The sequence below is a fragment of the Caenorhabditis briggsae genome (assembly GCF_000004555.2).
Source record: "Caenorhabditis briggsae complete genome, chrII, whole genome shotgun sequence".
Taxonomy (NCBI): Eukaryota; Metazoa; Nematoda; class Chromadorea; order Rhabditida; family Rhabditidae; genus Caenorhabditis; species Caenorhabditis briggsae.
The window spans coordinates 8,632,752-8,651,127 of record NC_013486.2 but is presented as its reverse complement, the minus strand read 5'-3'; the positions used below and the strand labels follow the sequence as shown (position 1 = coordinate 8,651,127).

The window sequence follows — 18,376 nt, the reverse complement described above, 5'->3', positions numbered from 1 at the left end:
ATTTAGGTCAATAATTTGAATAATTCATTGAGCATTCCTTGATTTCCCCATAAAAATATTTTTAGGTTACGGTAGTTGTACCTTGCATACTTGTAACGGGCCGGGCCGGGCTTTTTCCTGAATTTTGGAGGCCCGGCGGGCCTGTCATTCCACAAGTTTTGGAAATTTCAAAAAACACATAAAGGGGGACCCTTATGTGATTTTTTTCGATCAAAAAATTGTTTTCGAGTTTTTTTTTGATATTTTTTGATCAAACAGACAAACAATCCAGAAAGCACAAAAAAAATATAGAAAATTGTATTGAGAGCTCAAAATTCGGTTCAAAATGACAAAATTTTTGCTACCGGGCCTTCCGGGCCGGGCCCGGGCCTTGAAATTTTCCTCAGGCCCGGCCCGGGCTTTGGCGGGCCGGCCCGGAATTTTACAAGTATGGTACCTTGGGCACCATCAGCCACGGACGCCGGCGTTTCTTTTCCACAGATCCGATGTTTATATACCTGCATAATGCGATGAGTAACTGAATTTATGAGATTCAGAAGACTTCTTCTAAGGAATCATCCCTAATACACACCGTTATTTGACCTCCATCGATTCATGAATCAGAAAAAAATTACACACCCCCTCAAAAATTTCAAATTGTCCAGCAGCTAAAAAGCTCTGTTTAGTTCTCATAAAGGCAGGTTCGTAACGGGAACCCTTCTCCTTACGTTCTCTATTCTCGTTTCACATTCTTGTATGAGTATGATTCAATCAAGGAGGTGTTTGTTGTGCGGGAGCTCTCTCATTCTCGCAACCCGCCAGGAAGACTATGACTCACCGATTTTTCGTCTTTGTCATTGTTCCTGCGTCTGCGGGCACTTAGTGATCTCTCGCTATCATTTTCTTCCTACTCATGACCCGTCAGAGACCTCTCCGTATTTTTTCTTTCTTTTTGCCACAAAACCTCGATTAATAATAGTGAAAAATGTTTTGTTTTTTTTTTCAGATTGCCTTTAACATCGGGTTCTGATAACCGTCGCTCACATCTTCTATTAACCATGTCAACAGCAAGAAGCTCCAAAGTAGGTATTTTGTTTGAATCTCGGTGCAAATATTACTATTTTCAGGTACGAATACGCAATTTCATCGGAAGAATATTCTCGCCGAGTGAAAAAGACAAAGATAACGATGAGATGAAGCCATCGTCATCTGCAATGGATATTAGTCAGCCATATAACACAGTCCATCGGTAAAATATTTATTAGTTTTAAGCTAAAATCATCTTGTTGTTTTTACAGAGTGCACGTCGGTTACGATGGTCAGAAATTCAGCGGACTCCCTCAGCCATGGATGGATATTCTTCTCCGAGATATTAGGTATATTCTTTGAAATTGAGTTCTTGTCCTAAATTGCGAAAAGTTATTTCAGTCTTGCCGATCAAAAGTCAAATCCGAACGCAGTAGTGACGGCGTTGAAGTTCTATGCACAATCGATGAAAGAGAACGAGAAGACAAAGTTTATGACAACGAATAGTGTTTTTACAAACAGTGATGACGACGATGTGGATGTGCAGCTGACCGGACAAGTTACAGAACACCTCAGGAATTTGCAATGTACGAATGGTGAGTCATTGTTGATTTTAAATTTAGATGTCAGTTGAAAACTTGAACATTGATTCATCTGTCTTAAAAACTAGGCTTTGGAAGAAATCCGTTTAATTTTAATCATCACAGGTTCCTCATCTACTCCGTCCACGTCTTCCTCATCTGCACGTCCTCTGACGAACGGAAACAGCACTTTCTCATCATCATCCACAGACGCTTCTCTGTCACTATCAGAACGGAATAACGTGCCGTCACCGGCTCCAGTTCCCACATCTGAAAGTGCACCACAGTTAAAGTCGTTCACTGGAGAAGCACCGAAACTGCATCCAAGATCACCGTTCCCAACACAGCCTCCGGTTCTTCCTCAACGAAGTAAGACATCCACACCTATCACGACGCATTCCAACGCAAATGGTGCTCCAGTGCCGGGATCAAAAGGACCCCCAGTGCCTCCGAAACCATCGGTACGTTTTTTTTTAAAGAATTCATAGAAATCGCATGTTTTGTTTTCTGAGTGAGTTGAGTTTAAACAAATAGACAACAAAAGCAGTTCATTTCCACTGTTGATAAGGTGATAGTGATATGGCCTCTGGAATTGCAGTGTTTCTTTTAGCTTCCCATCTTTCTTTCGCGCAACATGATTCCTTTTCTTTGTGTTTGGTGTATCGTTTTCTGGCTGCAAACGTTTTAGTGTGTAACACCATCAAAAAATCCACCAAATCGCTTTTCACCTTCCTCGTTGTTCTATTTCCAATCGTCGAGATAATAGTGCGCGAATTGAGTGACGAAGAAGTAGAAAAAGCCATGTCATCGAAAAAAAAAAACGAAGATATCGGTTTACAGTATAAACGAGATTTTTAAGCGGCAAAGTTTTAGAGCGACGACAAGCCAATTAATCAATGGCGGTAGTTTTTCTGTTTTTTATCAGTCGTATAAAAGTATTCGAGGTTGATGAGGTTGATGATGTGAGAGGGAGGGAGACGAGACGATTTCGAGGCGAGTGACTGGTTTAAAAATGGCAGCGCAGCAGGAGAGGAAGCTTCTACGTGTTTTTCGATGCAAATAGGTTTTCTCCTTTTTTTAGCATATGTCATTTTTGAAGACGATTTCCCTTTTGTTACATTGGGTGTTCGTTGATTCGTATTTTGATCTTCAACTTATGAATATTTGGCAATAGGCTTCTTTCTTGAATAACCTAGTTTATTGCACATAGGTTTCCGGTTCTCTTTCTCCCGAATTGTCTGATCAAAGTCCTTCGCTCACTTTCATTCTCTCATTTACCGCTTTCTCATAGTTGAACACGAATTAGTAGGCCAACTTTTCGAAATCTCAAGGCCAATTTGAAATATCTATCTTTCTTAACTGTCGTTTTCTGTCACCTGGAGGACCTCCTGCATCTCGTTGAAATAGATCTCATCCATTTCAAATCCGACCTTCTAACGTTCTTCGAAGAATCCCTTTTCCCATTTTGTAATCATCCTCTCGTTCGTCAATCTCAAATTTGACGGCGGCTTCTGATGCCAATGATATTGCCTCCTCATCCTTTCTCTATCCCGTATAATGCCATCAAATGTCACCTTCAAAATAGTTAACGTGCAACTACCATCAGAGACGAACGGTGTCTTTCACTAATACCAGTCAGTCTGCGGTGAATTATGGCGCGATTTAGATGGATGGGGCACGTCAGAATCAGAGAGAAGCTTCTGTTGCCGGCAATGTTTAGCCATCACTCACATAAAAAGAAACAAGTCAGTTGATAGTGTTATGTGGTTGTCTATGTCTTCTTCTATTTGCATGTATGCAAGTGCGTGTATCGTAGCGGTGTATTCAGAATCAGAGACAGAAGCTTCATAGTCGACGTCGTTGTTGTGTCTTCACTGTCGAAAGTGAATACATTCCCTCGCTTTCTCTCCGCATTGAGGAAAGAAGGGGCCTGCCCCTTCGGGTGATATGATTGCCATTCGAAGGCGGTCGACCCCCTGGCGCGCCAAGGCAACATTGCAAGACCGGTCAGAGGTCTCTTTGGCGGCATGAAAGCAAGAAGTAGAGAAGCTTAATCCTTACCGTCTTGAACACCTTTCATTTCCGACTGCACCCTTTTGTGTTCGCACCTTCTCACACATCCCATCTAGTTTTCTCTCATATTGAACATGCTCATTGATTTCCTTCTTCTTTCAATTTCCCATTTTCGGAATAGGCGCCGTTACCCATAATTGCGAACCATTTTGTAGGAAACCCATAATATTTTGCTGACCCTGATAACTCTTCGATTCAAGTTTCCGTAAAAGCGACGCGACCTTCCATTGCTTACAGTTGGCTGACCAGAAGTATTTATTTTGCATAAGTTTGACGCCTCATTTGGTGTAGAGACTTTTGGCCCGACCATTTTCTTGTTCACCTCCCAAACTCGTCGCTTGTTCCCTGTTCGTTCTATTTCCCCCAGTAGTCAGTTTCGTTCCGAACGGATGATGCTTCGGAATCTGAGATATGAATCCCCTCGTCCGGTAGTGTAATTATCTGGGGCACTTATAATCGGCTAATTGGTTGTCTCATGAGGCTGCTGAACACAAAAAGTCGGTGTTTTGTCGGCTTTCCGATACTACTCATGGCACGGCGGAAGCCGAAGAATAAATAGAAGACGGTAGATGTTTTTCTCGAATTTCCCATGTCTCAGTCGTTCCGTATTTTTGTTCTGATAGGCCCCCCATGGTACTCATACCCACACGCGCGACCACCTTCGATCGAATCATAAAAACCGAAGAATGTCTGTCGTAAAAATAATAGAAAAAGAAAGGTCAGGAAGCTGCATCACGACTGTCATCCAACTTTTATCCCATTCAGTCTTTTCCCGCGCCTCATTCGTTCATCATCACTTCTTCTAGTACCGTCAGCAGATCATCTGTTTCTACAGTGTTATATCAAGTTCTTCTCTTCTGTCCTTTTCTTAGATTTTCATCGTGTTGCGCCCTTCTCTCTCCCTCTTTCGGGTAGTGGTTTCCGTAATAACCACACCCTTGATTTTGTTTCATTTTTGCTCTCTTCTTCCTCTTTTTCTTCTTCTCCTTCGTGTAATAGTAACTTACCCATCCGTGCGTATATAATTTGGTGTCATGTCGTTTGAGTTTACAGTAGTCTATCTTCTACCCAAATCGCTCATTCTGGATACACCTGTCCCCTTGTTTCCTCCTAACTGGAGACCACAAATTTTGAAGAAATGTTTCAAAACAGTCCGATGATGTACGACTGGTGGAATGACACCAGGCCAAAGCAGCCGACGATTGGTGTGCTGTCGCCATGGGGAGCGTATTTCAATCACATTGGAAATGAACTGCTGGTTGGAATATTTTGAAATTAACATTAACGGCATCTTGATGACTACTGTAGCTGTTCTGTTTGTCAAACATCTACAATAGTACGAGCATGCCAATGAGTGTTTTGTCTGTCTAAAATTTCAATTTCTCAATTAAAAATCCGCATGTTCGTTTGTCTTCAGCATCTGAAAATCACATCGTCGACGGTGTCGTCTGGATGCTCATCACCACTTCACCACTCGTCTGCTCGATCTGTCGGCAATTCACTTTCCAATGGTAGTGTCGTATCTACAACATCTTCTGATGGGGATGTGCAGCTGTCGAATGTAAGTGGCTTCACCTTCTTTCTATACTTTCCCTATTCTATTTTTGCATATTTCTCTTCTTGAACGATCTTGCATGACAGCACTACAAAAATTAGCCTGAAACATGAAAATGTGTTCACTCTGTTATACCCCATTCCACTTTCAAAAGTTCTGAAACACAATTCTCATTATATTATTTCAGAAGGAGAACTCCAACGACAAATCGGTTGGAGACAAGAATGGCAACACAACCAACAAAGCTGCTGCTGAACCAGCTGTTTCAGAAGAACCACCAGTTCGAGTGAGAGCTTCACACCGAGAGAAGTTATCCGATACAGAAGTGTTGGATCAACTTCGCGAGATTGTGAATCCATGTAATCCACTTGGAAAGTACGAAATGAAGAAGCAAATCGGAGTTGGTGCATCTGGAACTGTCTTCGTCGCTCATGTCGCGGGAAGTTCGGACGTTGTCGCGGTGAAACGGATGGCGTTCAAGACACAACCAAAGAAGGAGATGCTTCTAACCGAAATCAAGGTGATGAAGCAATATCGACACCCGAATTTGGTCAACTACATCGAGTCGTATCTGGTGGATGCCGACGATTTGTGGGTCGTGATGGACTATTTAGAGGGAGGAAATCTCACGGACGTCGTCGTGAAGACAGAGCTGGATGAAGGACAAATTGCAGCTGTGCTTCAAGAATGCCTCAAAGCGCTTCACTTCCTCCACAGGTTTGTGTTTTGTTATTCATTGTGGTTTATTAGTTTGAAGAGTGACGAATGATTGTTAGGTCACCCATGCAAAGTACAAGCTTTTCTTATATCCTGATAATCAGATTAACACATTACCACCCAGTGTTCGTCCTAGCCATTAGCCTTTCAAAAAAAGTGACGAAGAGGAAATGATCTTCGATGTCCAGAAATGGTTATTATGGTTGCCTATTTCCAGACATTCCATAGTACACAGAGACATCAAAAGTGACAACGTATTACTCGGAATGAACGGAGAAGTCAAGCTGACCGATATGGGATTCTGTGCACAGATTCAACCGGGATCAAAAAGGTAAATTCAGTATTTCAATGTGATCCATCATCAAGTTACTAGTTTAAGAGATACCGTCGTTGGAACGCCGTATTGGATGTCACCGGAGATATTAAACAAGAAGCAATACAACTATAAGGTTGATATCTGGTCCCTTGGTATTATGGCACTCGAGATGATCGATGGAGAGCCGCCATATTTGAGGGAAACCCCGTTGAAGGTAAATATGAACAGTTACGTTTCTAGACTTCTAAATTTTAATTTTTCAGGCTATCTATCTGATTGCCCAAAATGGAAAACCAGAGATAAAGCAACGCGATCGGTTGTCTTCTGAATTCAACAACTTCCTTGATAGGTGTCTTGTTGTCGATCCAGATAACAGGTTGGTTCTTTAATTTATCTATAAAATGGACTATTCTCAAATGCAGTGTTTTCAGAGCGGATACAACGGAACTCCTGGCTCATCCATTCCTGAAAAAGGCGAAGCCGCTTTCAAGTCTGGTTCCCTACATCAGAGCGGTCCGTGAAAAGTAGAAGATCGTCCGGATATCGTTACGAAACCATCTCATATATGTATATTTTGCCACGCGATTCGTTCGGCGTCTTTCCCCTTCTTCCCGCTCATTCACACCCCCAATACACACTCCTCGTCACCCGTCTCTTTCCCAGTGAATTATTTGATAGTTTTATAAAATAAGAAGCAAAAAGAGTGGCAGGACGACGTATGTAGATTCGTCTTATTGCTCTCTTTTTGAATACATACAAAATTTTGTCCCTCCGCCGTCGTGTTGATGACATACGTGTTTTTGCTTTCAGTTTTCTCCTCAATTTCCCAGTCCTAAAATTCTAATCGTTTCTCTCCTTTTTCCCACTGTTATTAATCTCCCCTACAGTTTTTCGGACCCATTTCCCATTCCCCAAAATCACAAGAATTCATTTTTTTACAACTTATAGCATACGATTTCCCATCATCACTTTTTAATCCTGTTCCATTTCATTTCATTCATGCCAATATTTGGTAGTTTTATTGACATTTCGCCTCCTCCCCCTACACATACTTATTTTGGATGTACTAATTAATATGGAATCGGACGGAATCACCACGGAGGATAGATCATATCCGATTCCTCTTTTCAGCAAAAAAATAAATGCTGAATTTTGGTTTCGGGGCGGCAACAGTATAGAATCACATCGTTTTATATATGTTTTACCACAAAAAAGCAAATAAAATCCCACAAATTCTCCCAATATGTCATGCTCCGTCTTTTTTCCTTTTCATTCTCTCTTTTTTCTTGTTTCCCTTCTAATTCAATATCATATTTTTCTATTGTATAAGAATTTCCTGTGAATTAAGAAAGCTCGATTTGCGAAAATTGTGTGGCGAAAACTTTATTTTATCACTATTGTCATTTCCAAATGTTTTCCTTTTTCCACCCCATCCATCACACACCCATTTTGTTTTGTTCCTCCCTGCCAATTTTTTATTGCTCTAGAAGGTTCTTGTTGCATTTCACTATAATATACAAAGAGTGAGCCCGAATTTTCAATGTTAATATCCCAACCATACACATGCCGTTTCATCACCCATAAGTTCCAGAATCATATATAAACTGTAGAATTGAAATTTTTGTGTTTTGATGATGTCTTGTTTTTGGATTTTCAAAAGAAGGATCATCTGAAATTCAAAAAACAAACAACCGGAAGAGAAAACAACTACCTGTTTTGAGAAATGGGTTTCGTTTTGATGGAAGAGTCGTCGTGCAATAAACTCTCCTTCTTCTCGTCGTTTCTTTCTCTTCGTCTCCATTTTTCAACATTTCGATTCCATTTTTTTTCTGCCTCCAGAGTCTCCTTTTTCAACATGCGCACTTTGCATTATATCGCCCATATTTTTTTGTTTTGCCCCTCCCTTTTTTCAAAGTTTTCTCTTCTTTTTCCTTCTTTTTTCTCGGTTTTTCATAAATAATCCATACTTATTTCACACGATACCCTCTTCCTCGCCACCTCCATTTCTCGCTTTTTTCAAAGATAAATACAAATAGAAAAAGAGCCGAGAGCACATTCGCAGCCAAAGTTGCGAACTCTCTCGCTCATGGCTTTCAGCTCTAATTGAAGTTTCTCCACCATCGCGTCTTCATCTTTTTTTCGCTCATTGTTGTGATCGTTAGAATCCTCCAGAAGGCCACGAATCGCTAATGAACTACTCTTCTTTGAGCTTTACGGCTCACTGAGCCAACTATTCAGGTGCTCTTAAGAAGAAGAAGAAAATAGAGAAAAGTACGAATTCTTTGCATTCTCACGAGAAGCTTTTTTCTCAATATTCTTTGATTGATTTGGTTGAAAAAAAGAAGAAGAAGACTTAGAGTTTTGGTTGATTGATTAGTGTTTTTCGAAATTTGGATTGATGACCGAGAGCCGAAGTAGAGGAAGTATAGTTAAATAGAAGAACGTGATACATGTGTTTATTTTTATATTTTCATGTATATAGAATTTTCAGAATATTTATGAAGGCTTGAAAAATGTCTTTAACTCCTGGAAATTTTGGAATTTGTTGTTTTTTTGCAATGTTGAACTTTTATCTGCGAAGTCTTGTTCTGGTAGAAGAAAAATCGGAAATGAGAAAGAGAAACGCCGGTGTCCGTGTCACCAAATTCAGAAATTCGGAAATTCTGAAAACCTAAAATTCTGATATACCGAGCTTATGGTATTCAAAAATTCAGAGATTCCAAGATACTGAAACTCATAATCTCGGTATATCAGAATTTTAAAAAATTTCAAAATTTACGACTTTCAGAATTCCAGAATTTCTGAGTTTTCGAGTTTCTGAACATCTTAATTTCTTAACATCTGAATTTCTGAATCTCTTTTTTCTTCAATTTCAGCATCTTTAGCAAAATGCGTCATTTCCCTCTGAAAATCAAAAAATTAGAGACATTTATTTGATAAAACTAAATTTTGGTTTTTTTCAAGTTTCGGAATGTGTTCTGTCAGAAAACGCATATTTGAAAGTCTTGAAATTGTTCTTGTAGTTCGAAATTCATACATTCGCCTGTATTTCCACGGTTTCGAAAGGACGGTTTTCGAAGCGACGCGGAACCAGAAAATAATAACGGAGAATAAAAATATTTTTAGGTTACTGTAGTGGTCGTTGTGGGACCTTCGGACACGGCCACTGCCGTTTCTCTTCCACATATTCGATCTTTTGTACCAGAATAATAATTGCACAATAGACACCTAAACGTTTTTGGCATTTTTAAAATTCGATTTGAATCCCAATTCACTGCCAATCAGGATTTTGATGCCAGGCCAAGTCCAAGACTGCAAATCTGAAAAACTTGTATTTTTTGTATCTTCCGGAAATTCGTATTTTTCGTTTTCGAACTTCAGTTTTTGAATAAAAAGACCACGCCTCATTTGTCAACTGACGTCAGATATCAAATCCATTTTTTATGTTCCTACTTTTTTGTAAAACATGGTGTTTTTTTCATATGACCCCAAATTACAAAGTACTTCTCCCATCGCCCAAATCCACTCCAAAATCACACGCCTTCTTCTCTACTCCATCTGAACGGAAGGAAATGGCTCCAATTTCCTTATTTTTGGTCAATTCCCACGAATCAGATGTACTTCTAAAATGAATACGAAAAAGGTGTACGAAATGGATACAAATCGTCTTGTCAAACACAATCCCCTCTCCTTTCATCACTGACACTTTTTTGTGCTCAGTTTCACTTTCTCTCTCTCTCTCCTACTCGTTTTCTTCTAATCCACTTCAAATTGAATCGCCAACCCCCAACCACCTTTCCATGCGCCATTTTTTTATTCTGCATCTCTCAATCTTCCACACTATTTCTTCATTTCTCTGACTCAATTAATCCCGATGTGTTTGCATTTAGAGAAAAGAAGGCTTCTTGTCATTCCCATCTTCTTCCACAAATCCCTTCATTTTTTAGGATTTCCATAATCTTGAACAAGTCTTTCTTGCCAAGAGATTATCATTTAGAGTGGAGAAACAGCTTGAAAAATATGGACAAGTCTCAGAACTCGGTGAGTCTTTTTTCTAAGAATTCTTTAAAGAATTCGTTTCAGATGACCTTTTCTCAGGAAGGTGGTAGCAATCTGAGCGAGCGAGTTATGTTGAATGTTGGTGGCAAGAAGTTTGAGACTACGGTAGCCACGTTGACACGGATTCCGGATACGGTATGGATTAGAAGAAATAGGACCTTCAGATTTTGGAATTTCAAATTCTTTAGATCTTTTCGCCTGTAGTGTCTAGATCATATTGAACATACAGAACCGGCCTAAAAGACATACAAGAACGTGTTTTCAGTTTATTTTGACAGTTTTCAGGAGCCTGAAGCTCGGCTGTCAAGTGCTCGATCACTTTGAAAATTTTGGAGGGTTTAAAATATACCTAGATTGAATTCTTTGCATTTACATAATTTTTCGAAAATCAATAGTTTTTCACCTTTTTTAATTTCTGGAAGACACCCCTCTTTGGCCTGAAAAATTAGGAATTTTAGGAATATAGGAAAAATTAGGAATATAGCTGAAAAATTAGGAATTTTTAAAAGTTCTGTGAATGCAAAGTTTTCAATCTTAGTCTGTTTTACACCTCCCAAATTTTTCCAAGTGATCGGAAACTTGACCGCCGAGCTCCAGACTCCTGAAAATTGTCCAAATCAACTGAAAAATACGTTTTTGTATACCTTATGGACCGGCACTGTTTATTTTTAACTTTCCTCCAAATTCTTTGCAACTTATCCTTTGCATTTTTTCCAGGTCCTCGCGGTAATGGTCAGTGATCGTTGGAAGACTGGCGACGAAATTTTCATCGACCGAGATCCTAAACACTTTGGGAAAGTTCTCAACTACCTCCGAGATGGAGACCATTTTGTGGTACCAGCCGATACGGAAGCCTGTGAGGAATTGAAGAGAGAAGCTCATGTGAGTCCCATAAATGTTTATTAAAATCGCTATACTTTCATCTTAGTTCTACAATATGCCATTTCTTGCTGAGCTTTGTCTTCCGATGAATGTCGATGTGGCAGATATTGTTCAATGGAAGCGGGATGCAATTGAGATTTACTGGCGCCCATTCGTTCGTTATATGGTCGATGATTCACTATCACTTCCATTCATTTATGATAGGTAAGGAACCTGTTGATCCCTAAAAACTGAATTACTCTGAACTTTCTAGAAACAACCACACATTGGCACGATGCATTGCTTGCGAAGAATTCCAGGATCCCAAATGTTCATACCTTTTTGATATCAACTATACAGCATGGGAACCAATGAGACATCACATGTACAATATGACTGGAGAAGTCACACAGGTATTTATCATAGAAAAGAGGATTATGTGACGTGAGGGATATTGGTCAAAACATAAAAAAGAGTGAGAGAGATGGAAAACGGGGGAGAGCAATAAATATTTGATTGGTGGAGGCTTGAATAGAGAATGAGATTAGGCTTGAGAATGGGAAAAAAAAGGGAAATTTTCAGTTGATGGGCGAGAATTGTTGCATCGTTTCGTGGGACAACGGACAACAGATTCATCTTCCGAGATCTGCACTCATCAAGGTTCCAGGAATGCAGCATCAGTGATAATTGGGAGACAATTGGAATTTCAAGTTATGATACTCACACTTCTATTTGGGAAATAAAGTATAATTTCTGTGCCTTTTTGGTGAAAGATCAGATTGAAATGAGCAATGGAATCAGAAATTACCGTAGGAAGTAACATTCGGAAATTCAGAAGGATTACTGTAGGGGGAAAATATTCAAAAGTGAAAAAGGATTACTGTAGGGGAAAAATATTCGAAAATTAAAGGGATCACTGAAGGGGAAAATATTCGAAAATCAAAAGGATTACGTTTTTCTGATTCCTACGAATCTGGAAATCTTAAAATCTGTAGACCTGCAATAGTTCTTTATGGAAATAATTATCAGAGACGTTTGAGAATTAAGATCATCTGAAGGTGGCCATTTGAATCAAAAAGGGAAGAGGTGCTAACGTAAAAGGGATACAGAGCATGAAAGATACGGTACTGACTTTCTTGTAATTTCCAATGACACCTAATCTGAATTTCAGGCTCCGACTCGAACAGGAGTTCAGATTTGTTTGAGGTGATTTTTTGCTAATTGTAAGATTAGTCTCCGAAAAGATCTGAAATTTTGAAGAGATCTAGATCTTCTAAACAGCATATTTATCACTATAGTTGGTTGATTTTCATGAGTACATTTTCACTGCTAGGAACCCTATGTTTCTCCTCGCTTTTTGTTTTCTTGTGTTCTGTAGAATTTCAAAAAGCTCTTATGTACCCTCATTTAGTACAGCGTTCAATTCTCGAGTTTTGGGAGTTTCTCCATCGGCTCAAAAAAATAAAGATTTTTTCTGTTTTATTTTTTCCCATAAACTCCTCCGCCGTTTCCTCTGCTTGCTTCCATGGTTGCATTGAACGGGTGCTTCGCAACGACTCCCGACATCTCCCTCCGATTCACTTTCATTCTTCTTTTCGACTTCACTTCCAACATGCGCTCTTGCCTTCTTCTCCTTTTTTCAATTTTCAGTGAGTAGATTTTTTTACTTTTTACGGAATACAGTGCATATTTTTAGTCGTGTTCGCATCGAGTCAATCTACATCTGATGCTCTCTATTCATCATCAACTGAATCCGTGATAACTTCGAAATACGCCAACTCATCCCCAACTTCTTCTTCTTCCTCCTCATATGGACCTATTGGATCATCGGAATCGACTGAAACTCCTGGAACCGATGGAACCTCCGGAACGACTAACAAAGTCTTGAACTCTCCAACATCTGATTCTCTGAACTTGGATGACGTGGAAAAGTTGGTCACCTACACCACCAAACAGAAAACAATCTTCATTGCATGCTGTGGCGGAACCTTCGTTCTTCTGATTGCTCTTGCGATCCTCTCCGGAATGTCGGATACCATTGCTCGTTCTCGTCAAAAGAACTCCAGAACTCATGCATAATTCGAGATTAATGATTGAAGTTGGGAATTCGGAAATTTTCTTCAATGTTAAAAGAGATAATAAACATGTTAACTAAATATTGTTAAATGAGCATTACAAGAATAATATAACGAAAGTGAGAATGAAGGTTCTGAAGATCGTTGTCGGCTGATGAATGGGGTTTTCAAAAACTGTAACTTTCGCATTTCCGAAAAAATCTAATTCGAATTGGCAGAAGAAAAGAAAATTGCAATGGTTCATGGTTCTAATAAAATTGGAAATCATTCTTCTTACTATTAAAGAAAGAAATTAGTTATTGGAGATTGGAAATTCTTTTTAGAAGTTGGAAAGAAAAGAAAAAGTTATCTTTGAAATAAACCAGAAAAATTTTACAAAACAGCAAAGACTCTAATATTCGAAAATTCAGGGACATACACTTGTCGTATCAAAAAACCGAACAGGTCCAAAGTGCTGGTAGCTACAAAAATTATTTAAAAAATATTTTCTGAAGAATTTCAAAACAATTTTACAATTCCAAGCTATTTTTTTCAGAGATTCAAATTCTGCAGCATGTTCCTGAAAAAAACAATTTCGGTTACGGTAGTTGTCATTGTGGGACCTTCGACCACGGCCACGAAAGTTTCTCTTCCACAGCTCCGCCTATTTTGTACCAGACAATATGTAGATCAAATTTTTCTTGATGTCCAATTTTCAGAAAATTTTTGAAGTTTTTTGCTCTACAAGTTTAAAGTTTGATCTTCTTGTTTCGGACGCCGCCAGTTATTGCATTCCCTTTTTGAATGGTTGATTCGAGGTGTTTTTCATTTGAAATCGAATTGATTTTTCGATTTTTTTAAAACATCAAAGGACTTCTGATTTTCAAAATACAATTCTATCCAAAATGTATATTTGCTCTCTCAAAGTTACTCATTCCCTTCTTTCATTCCTTTTCCCTTTTCTACTGCCCGCAAAAACTAGATCTCAAATATCAATTATCTCTTTCTTCTTCTTCTTGTGCACATTTCCTCCGTCATCTATACTCGTATTTTTCCGCCTCATAATGAGTCCGGTTTCCACAGCAACCGTCTTAAGTTTTGGCACTTCCTGACCAAATAATTTTTTTGACCTGAATAATTTAATTTCCTTTTTCTTAAATTCTGAAATTTCAATTTTTCAGATGAGCGGACCATCCAGTAGCAGTGGAAGAATCTACAAACTCCTGACCACGGACAACCAAATTTTTGAAATGACCCGCGAAGATATGAGCCATGGAACTGTTCTAGCCGGTGTTGCTGCTCTCACCGACACAAAATCGGGACTCTCAATCAACGACCCGATTGAAATGCCACGTGTCAATTCAGATGTGATGAGGTTGATTCAGAGATGGTGTCAGATGTGTCGAGTGGACAATCCAACGACTTCCAATTGGAAAGAAGAGTTTCTGAGTGAGCTGCCAGACAAAGAGATTCATGGATTCCTACTGATGGGTGAACATCTCGGAATGAAAAGTTTGGTGGAAGCAGCCAAGAAATACTTGGACGGAAGAATTCGAGAGCAGCAGAAATCAAAGAAGAAGAAGACTCCAACCACTCCAGGATCCTCGAAGAAATCAGGCGGCGGCGGTCCTCCACGCAAGACAATTTGAACTTATTGGTTGTAAACTCATTTCCACTTTAATAATAACTCTCCCCCCTCTCGTCATATTTGTACTCTATCATTTCAATGTCCCCCAGATTTCCTGTCAAATCTTTTATTCCTCGAGTATCTAAAAGTCTATTCGACCTCAATAAATCTTTTCTAAAGAGTAAATTCTGAAGTTTTAATTTTTTAATCAGAATATATTATGATGGATTAAAAAATGGTTTTCTCCTATTGGAACAGAACAGGTATCGTGCTTTTTTAAAACTGTTGTAAAAGCCCAGATACAACAAAGAAGTACAAGAAAAACTATTCACTTTTCAAAACCATTTTCAAAGAGAGTTCAATGATGTTTATGGGTTGTACTCGATTGGCAAGTTTTTGCGGCGGACCATTCCGTCTCCTTGGAACCACTCACGACGGAATTGCTTGGCGGCACCGTCTGGGGTGTTGGTCCATTCAACGGTGATACGGTCATTGTTGGTGTCCTGAAATTAGAATTAAATTAAGATACAAATCATCTTTCGAAGCAAGTGTACCTCCTGTCCGAAGGCGAAAGCATCGCAAGAGACGGCGAGGAGAACAGCCTCTTTTGGGTCGAGAACTCCACATGGTGGATCGACTCCAAGACGTTTCATGTTGGTGGTCTTGATACCGTATCCAATGCGACGGGCGGACGAGTTGATCACCTTGATGTGGTAGGTGTGTTTGTCGTCGTACGGGGCATTGAAGACGATCTTGGCGTTGGGTTGGGTTTGGATATCTCCTGGTGGGACGGATTGGGCCATGGCGATTTGGATTGAGTTGAACTCGATGAGGATACTTTACAAAACTATCCCTTTATATATTCTCATTTCTTATCAGTTATTTTGATCTTTGCTCTAGATCTCTAAGCTGATAAGAGAAAAAAGTTATCCAACATTCTTATGAAGGAAGTTCACGTGAGAACTCGAGGAATACATAGAATATCAGGAATACCAGAACCTGAATGCCTTATTAGGTCCTTTCAATAAAATCCTTTTCAGTGTTTACCAGTTGGTATCACGTGGGTCTATATTTCACCGTCTATCCACGTAATAGCCCCTTCTTCTGCTGAAACTCCTTCGCGAATTCCAGCCATTTCCTTAATTCTCTCCCCTTAAACAGAAAGAATATCGACACAAGAGAGGGGGACAAAAAAGTCAATTTCGATTCGCAATTTGAAAAGAAATTAAAAAGCGACAAGCCAAAGAGAAGTCATAAAAAAAGAAAAAGAGATGCCTGAAAAGAAATCTGTGGTACAGAGAGTGAAGAAGACGTTGCGTCAACGAACTCGCAGCTCCGAGAACAACAATGCAAAAAAGAAAACGTCGAAAGGGTCGGAGTTAGTTTTCAGAATAGATTTTATTATCTCTGTTGAGTTTATTCCAGAACGACACCGGAGTCAAAAGTTTCTAAAGTCAAAGCAGCATTCACAAATAGGAAGAGAAACTCGACATCTCTCAATAAATCTGTTTCGGTAACAAAATAAGAAATCTGGAATTTCAAGCAGAAATTTTAGAAAGAATGCAACACCAGTAGAAGCAGCACGTCTCGAGAAACAGAACCAAAAAGTCGAATGAGCTCAGTGCTCAGTTCAGTGGATATGGAAGAAGATGCAGAACCAGTGGTGGCTCCATCGACGATTGATTTGATGGCAGAGATCAAAAAAGAAGAAATTAGAGAAGCGAATGAGTTGAAGGAGAAGAAACATGATGATGGAAAAAAGAAAATGGATGATAAGAAAGAGGAAAAGAAGGAAGAAAAGAAAGAAGAGAAAAAGGTTGAAGAACGTAAGGAAGAGAAAAAAGAAGATCGTAAGGAAGAAAAGAAAGAGGAAAAGAAAGATGAGAAGCGAGACGAAACGAAAGAAGAGCACACTAGGATTAATATGGATGAGACTGTTCTACTAGATGCGATTCCAACTTCACCACCACCTCCTACAACACCAAAAGCACCAACTAAACGACCAAAAATGTGGCTTGGGATGCCTGCGGCCCTCAACTTTTTCAATAATAACAAGGGTGAAATCTCATTTTATTTTATCTTTTTCAGAAGTTTCCCTTTTCCAGATATCAAAAAGATCCGCTCCGAATTCGAGTTTCTCGATTCACTGATCTGCAACAAAACCACTGAGGCGTTTGATGCCAATATTACGAGAAATCGACACGGGGTACGGTAACAGCTACAGATTATTACTCTTTCTTTCAAATTTCAGTCCCCAAAAATCTACGATGAAAACCGTGTCATTCTGAACCGCCCTGGACACGATGACGTCAATTACATCAACGCCAGTCGCATCACTTTGAAGGATGTAAGTCGTTTCATCATAAACTACAGTAACCCACTAATTTAAGTTCAATCACAAAATAATCGTCGCCCAGTTGCCTCAATTTGAAAATGATAGTTTTGTGGAAGATTTCTGGCACATGATCTATCAAGAACAGATCACTCTGGTCTATTTAATGGTTCCAGACAAATCACTCAAAAACACGCCAACTTCTTTTTTCCGTCCAAATTTTGGTGAATATCAATACATTGGGAGAATGTTCATCAACAATCGGAGAACAGAAGTTTCTGGAGATCCAAAAGAATATACGATTGAAGTGTTGCCAGAGGGAAATTCAGATTCTGTAATGTGCCAAGTTCATCATCATGCATCATGGGAAAATCGGCAACAAGCACCAAAGACAAGACCGATTATCAAGATGATTCATCAGTTCCTGACCGAGAAACAGGTAACATTTTATTATATTTGTTTTGTTCATTCAAACATTTTCAGATTCAAAATCCCGGTGTCTGTGTTGTCAGCGTTTTTGGGTGTGGACGTGCTTGTAGTTTTATTGGGGTTCTCTACGCAATTAATCAACTGAACAATGGGATTGAGCCAAATGTGCAAAAACTCAAACTCCCATGTTTTTCTTTATTTCCAACTTTCCAGATCTGTGAAATAATGAGAGACATCAAACAACAACGTCCCAGTGCGACCGAATCCTTTTCACAATATGCGGGTATATATGCTGTGGTTCTGGATTACATTGCTGTAAGAGCTCTTTTTCGGATCCCCTTGTTATAGAAATCATTCCAGCGCAAACGTGGCAGCAAGAAGGATCCCATCAATAAAGAAATAAATCATTTCATCAATGAACTGATTGATATCACACCTGCATCTTCGCCTAGTAGAACAAAACCAAGTTATTCGAACATTTAATAAAGTTTTCTTTATTACCTTTTACTATTAAATTAGGAATTTTTGGAATTCCTAATTTTTTTTCGGCTACAAGTTTGTTCAAAACATGTAACTTCCACTTTGCTCTATCGTTGCTTATCAGATTTTCAATTATTTTTCAAATTCTGTTTTTAAATATATTGATGTCACTCACGGATACAGTTGAACAGGTAGACTGTATAAGTGATAATATCATCGACATTTTTCCAGTTGACACATTTTTAATATCTCTCATTGGAACTGATAGTGAGATAATTATCCTGAAC

General features: G+C 39.2%; 7 protein-coding genes across 7 annotated transcripts; 6 read left to right on the top strand and 1 right to left on the bottom strand.

The window, feature by feature from the left end:
- Positions 1 to 986: 986 nt before the first annotated feature.
- On the top strand, positions 987 to 4,574 carry CBG02801 (the record flags this gene model as incomplete). Its single annotated transcript, XM_002630995.1, has 6 exons — positions 987 to 1,061; positions 1,107 to 1,228; positions 1,278 to 1,355; positions 1,408 to 1,601; positions 1,713 to 2,047; positions 4,425 to 4,574. Coding segments are annotated over 6 exons (954 nt in total), but the record flags the coding sequence as incomplete, so codon positions are not given.
- A 223-nt stretch (positions 4,575 to 4,797) lies between these two features.
- On the top strand, positions 4,798 to 6,775 carry Cbr-max-2 (the record flags this gene model as incomplete). Its single annotated transcript, XM_002630996.1, has 7 exons — positions 4,798 to 4,917; positions 5,077 to 5,220; positions 5,402 to 5,931; positions 6,149 to 6,262; positions 6,311 to 6,461; positions 6,511 to 6,623; positions 6,679 to 6,775. 7 exons carry the CDS (start codon positions 4,798 to 4,800, stop codon positions 6,773 to 6,775), a joined length of 1,269 nt encoding a protein of 422 aa, XP_002631042.1.
- Positions 6,776 to 10,267: 3,492 nt separating this feature from the next.
- On the top strand, positions 10,268 to 11,851 carry CBG02803 (the record flags this gene model as incomplete). Its single annotated transcript, XM_002630997.1, has 6 exons — positions 10,268 to 10,288; positions 10,331 to 10,441; positions 11,024 to 11,188; positions 11,235 to 11,392; positions 11,442 to 11,580; positions 11,750 to 11,851. The coding sequence occupies 6 exons, from the start codon at positions 10,268 to 10,270 to the stop codon at positions 11,849 to 11,851; spliced, it is 696 nt and encodes a 231-aa protein (XP_002631043.1).
- Positions 11,852 to 12,692: 841 nt separating this feature from the next.
- Positions 12,693 to 13,246, top strand: CBG02804 (the record flags this gene model as incomplete). The annotated part of the gene is made up of 2 exons (XM_002630998.2): positions 12,693 to 12,816; positions 12,864 to 13,246. 2 exons carry the CDS (start codon positions 12,693 to 12,695, stop codon positions 13,244 to 13,246), a joined length of 507 nt encoding a protein of 168 aa, XP_002631044.2.
- Positions 13,247 to 14,402: 1,156 nt separating this feature from the next.
- CBG25600 lies at positions 14,403 to 14,870 on the top strand (the record flags this gene model as incomplete). Its single annotated transcript, XM_045242414.1, has 1 exon — positions 14,403 to 14,870. One exon carries the CDS (start codon positions 14,403 to 14,405, stop codon positions 14,868 to 14,870), a length of 468 nt encoding a protein of 155 aa, XP_045098136.1.
- A 346-nt stretch (positions 14,871 to 15,216) lies between these two features.
- Positions 15,217 to 15,651, bottom strand: CBG25599 (the record flags this gene model as incomplete). Its single annotated transcript, XM_045242413.1, has 2 exons — positions 15,217 to 15,351; positions 15,403 to 15,651. 2 exons carry the CDS (start codon positions 15,649 to 15,651, stop codon positions 15,217 to 15,219), a joined length of 384 nt encoding a protein of 127 aa, XP_045098135.1.
- Positions 15,652 to 16,119: 468 nt separating this feature from the next.
- On the top strand, positions 16,120 to 18,092 carry CBG02807 (the record flags this gene model as incomplete). Its single annotated transcript, XM_002630999.1, has 8 exons — positions 16,120 to 16,226; positions 16,274 to 16,361; positions 16,404 to 16,905; positions 16,954 to 17,054; positions 17,100 to 17,195; positions 17,239 to 17,619; positions 17,664 to 17,924; positions 17,970 to 18,092. The coding sequence occupies 8 exons, from the start codon at positions 16,120 to 16,122 to the stop codon at positions 18,090 to 18,092; spliced, it is 1,659 nt and encodes a 552-aa protein (XP_002631045.1).
- Positions 18,093 to 18,376: the final 284 nt, after the last annotated feature.